Genomic DNA, 4,383 nt, shown 5'->3' with positions numbered 1-4,383 from the left:
GTTGGGTCCAAGCGCTCTGTTGAACGACTTCTAACAGCGCCGCTGCAAAAGGTCCGCCTGATTCGATTCGCTGGAGCTCAATCCAGGAGGCCTCCGGGGCGTTGAAGTCACCCACCAGCAGGAGATGAGTGAAATGGTAGTTAGAGTAGAGTTGCTCAAGGGTTTGTATGAGGAATTGGTCATCTTCAGGGCGACTCGAAGGGCTGCGGTAGACCACGCCGAGAAGGAGAGAGTCGGACCTGCGCAGCGGGATTCGGACCCACAGTGCATCGCAAAAGGGTGCACGGGTGGTGTCAGAGAGGACAATAGGGATTGGTAGGGCCGCGTGTAAGTACAGACCAACCCAGCCAGCCTCCCCTCGTTTTGAGTGAGCTCGAAAAATAGAGTAACCGTCTATCGAGATCTCCGCGTCAGAGACATCTGGTATGAACCAGGCTCTGTGAGTGGACGGTTGTTCAAGGCAAGCTAACTGTTTGGCATCCCCGAGGACTGAAAAAATCCAGAGTAGACTCCAATACATGGGCTTGAGTTAAATGCAAACTCATTACATGAAAATGGAGGCGAACGCAGAACGACTATGTCGTTTGCCGCTCATTTCGGTTCCAGCAAATCAACGGACCTGACAGAAGATACGGACGGAAGTATTCTGTTGGTCCGAAAGTGCTCACGGTATCTTCCTACTGCAATGCGTGTTTTTAACAACGTTCACCCCAAAATTTGCACCTTTTTCTGTTCATCAACTTTTCTGCTGTATTCTGTCTCCGTCCACAGGTGACGGGACGATGTCTGTCTACACACAGGAATACAAGGAAGATACGAAATTTGCCTCGTTTTAGTCTTCCCAGACTTGCCTCAGCCCGCTGCAATCGTCACCCTCAAGTCCCTTTTCATTTTTCAGATTCCTATTTCACAGAAATATCTAAAAATTGATGTTGCCCCAACGCTCAGTCGCAGCGTCCCATCAGCCGATCGCCTCCGAAGTGCCAGCGGTCTACAGTGGGATTACTGTCCTTGCTAGTCCCTCCACGGGAATGTACGTTAACTCATCTGACCAATACTGCCACTACTTATGAATATCCTGCGCCACTCGTGCAAAATCTGCCCCCACAAACCCTTCAATGGGCTTTCCATCCCCTTCCCATTGAAATGATCTCCACACATTTTTATACCAAACGGCTGGCTGAGCTTAGAGAAATACGCTCTGCAAACAAATTTGGTTTTGCGGGAGACGCTTCTGGAACCCATCTGAATCTCTTGTTCACGATGTTTTCAAGCAACTGAATGTGTTCCAGTAGGTAGCCTCATGCTTCAGTTGGCACGATATTCGATAGATTGCGCCACTCATATGGTCGAAGATTTTTCAGCAACCTTACGAGTAGCTGTCCGAGCTGCTTCATCGAGGGCTGGCACATACCTGTGTAGCGCCAGTCAACGTCACCCTATCGAACTACAGGCGTCCGTCTAGCGATATCGCTCCTCTGCCAATTCTGACCCCGAAATCTGCTCAGGAGGACGGCGGAACGCTTTCTGACCGATTCGAGTGAGTCTCGGTCCTCACGAATGAAGTCCTTATGCAATGGCCATGTACAATTTCAACGTACATCGTGTGCATTACGACAGCTGTCCTAGCCCTACAGTAACCCGTTGGAATGGCTGTTTCGGCCACATTTGTGGTGTTGCGCATCTTTCTTTTGCTTCCATTATAACACTACGTATTTCGTCAACTGTGTGAACATTTGTGTTTGAATACGAAGAACGTCCAAAACGTGCGCTTCTACGATTTCAAGCAACACAGACGCGGTTACGTGCTTCTATTCCCTCTTCTGAGTTCGCTCGCGCTTGAAGCGATCATTTGCGAATCTCATTTGCTAAGTCCTCTATCACAACAACTCAGAATATCTTCAGAATCTGTAGGTGAGAACTGTTCGGATGAAAAACCTGGAAGCCCATGATTGGATTATTGTCTTTTCGCTGACCGACGACCAACTATTTTAAAGAGAACAATTCTTCGTGAGTCTGTTCCATCTGACCTATTTATTATTATGTACTCAAACTAGCGTTATTTTTATTTCATTTCCACATACTCCTGGTAAAGTCGTCTTTTGGATAACCAGATCACTACACTGTTAAACGCGCCATTCTTCGGGACCCTAAATTTACTACAGATAATAAGGAAGATATCTAGTCAATCCATCTGCGTGTCCGCAAACCATTCCCTTTTGGATGCTCATTTTCCTCGTCTATTCTCCTTCATCGACCTTTAGATGTACCGGTCCTACCGAATTCAACAATCCATAATCTGGTCGAGTAGCATGGAGCACAGAAAGATCCAGACTTGTCGTTCATAGATCCAGATTTGGCCGCGAAATTGTTGGAACCTGTCATTACTGTCGACTTTATGCCTAAGATTATCCCTGCTAAAAAGGGGGCTGTGCCCGATCCGGCCACTTAAACTAGTGAACAGGTCACGGAGCGTGATCGGTATATCCCCGGCCTTATCAACCTACATAAAGCAGGCCTGTGCAACCCCTAACTGATGGATTTCTCAAACTCAAGCATTCGCATATTTTGCGTTCCAGAAACGCCCACCGTGAATCGAGGTGAGTTTATTAACAACTTTGCATGTCCACAAAAATGGTCTCATATATACCATTCGGAATCGCTAGCTTACAACCCCCCACAGAGCTTGTTCAAAGTTGCTCGATCCTTGGCCTACAACTTGCGTAATGTTACTCACCAAACACCAGAGACAAACAAGAATTAATTCCTCTTTTCAGAGGGGCTTGGCAAACAATCTGTGGATTTATTACTGGGCAACGTTTCGCCTTTGACACAAAAGCTTCATCAGGCCATGTAAGTAAGTAGGTTGATTGGGTTTTGAGGCAGTCAGGGAACCAATCCGTGAGATTCCTTATGACCAGTGACTTGATCAGTGCTGGGTGTTCAGTCTGAAGTTCCTGCTTGTTGATTAGTGGGGATAACTAAGATTTACAATAGATTGGTTGGGAGGATTCCTTTTTATGATGAACCCTGATTATTTGTCCTTGCTCTTCCAGTCTAGGACACCGTAATGGAAAATTCCTCTTGCGGTCTTTCACAGACTTTCTTTATCTGTGTTCGTCCGAGGGTGCTGGGACAACAGGTTTGGGAATGGGAGCGAGGTAGTTAATTGGACCTAGTTTTAGACCCGGACCATTTCGCTGATAACTGCACACCGCCTCGTGTCATCTCGGCGGATCTAAGATCGCTCTCCACAAGTTTGCATGTTCTAACCCGTCTATTCTATTCACACTGGGATGCTTGGCGACTTCCTTCGCCTTGGCCACCATTCGCTGCGGTGTGAATCTTAAACCCCGTCTCAGGATATCCACATTTTCTAAATTTATCTTATGCCTAGTGTCCAGGGCATGCCCTACCATTGCCGAATCTTTGACTAACGCCTGGTATTCATATGCATTTCTCGGTGGTCTGTTACCGATTCTGGTGTGCAATTCCCTGGCTCTCTGGTATACATAAACCTTCAAACAGTCCTTACATTTTATTTTGTATACACAGCTCCTAGTCCTATCAAGTTGGAAGGCAATCCTTCAAAAATTCGAAAATGAGGTGTCTCCATGAGACCAATAGTGGATGGCGTAGGTTCACCACCACATGAGCTCGCCAGATTTCTAGCAGGTATCCTCAAACCACTCGACCTTAGGCCACACACATCCATGATTCGTATGACTCTGCTTAAAAAGTAGCCGGGTTTCAGATAGAGCCAAACGAAGTCCTGATTAACTTTGGTGTCAACTCGATGTATACCACTGTCTCTAAAGCGGACGCTGTGGAAGTGTCGACAAGAATTTTACTGTAAGATATGAGGCGGACGACTATACACTAGAGGCTCATTTGAAACTCCGAACTGAAAACCGACGTTCGACTGTGTGCTGACCTTTGATTTCATCTGCTATTATGCCGGAAATCCAAAACCTCAAACGTGGTTTCGAGACTTCTGCCGTGCGGACTTCTCAGGAATGTGCATCTTCCTTGAACAAGTCACACTGGGACCAGCTCCGATGGAAGAACTATATAGGACCATTGTCCAGAAAGTTCACGAGGCTGACGCGACGTTCGTTCCAAAAAACCGGCACGCACTCGGATGAACCGCAGGCTGCCAAAAAGGATTCGGCGACTTCTGGAAAAAAGATCCCAACTCTTTTTCAAAAAGTTGACCACAGGGGATACAGGAGATGAGTTGGCATTTCGTAAAATGTGGAACCGCTGTAAATCGGAAATCCGCCAATGGAACATACGAAAACAAGCCACCATTCTGGACCTCGCTCGAAAAAACAAAAACGTACTGTTCAAGTACATGAGACATCGCCGCAGAAACAAGCCATC

General features: G+C 46.8%; 1 protein-coding gene across 1 annotated transcript in view; it reads right to left on the bottom strand.

The window, feature by feature from the left end:
• The window catches only part of T265_12872 (hypothetical protein), a gene marked incomplete at both ends in the record, with an annotated part of 45,533 nt that overhangs the window by 21,388 nt on the left and 19,762 nt on the right, over positions 1 to 4,383 (bottom strand). Inside the window, one exon of the mRNA XM_009165974.1 lies at positions 116 to 489. Within this exon, the coding sequence (XP_009164238.1) occupies positions 116 to 489 (374 nt within the window). The remainder of the gene's footprint in view (positions 1 to 115; positions 490 to 4,383) is intronic.

The sequence above is a fragment of the Opisthorchis viverrini genome (genome assembly GCF_000715545.1).
Source record: "Opisthorchis viverrini unplaced genomic scaffold opera_v5_20, whole genome shotgun sequence".
In the NCBI taxonomy this organism is placed as follows: Eukaryota; Metazoa; Platyhelminthes; class Trematoda; order Opisthorchiida; family Opisthorchiidae; genus Opisthorchis; species Opisthorchis viverrini.
This window is presented reverse-complemented; position numbering and strand designations above follow the sequence as displayed.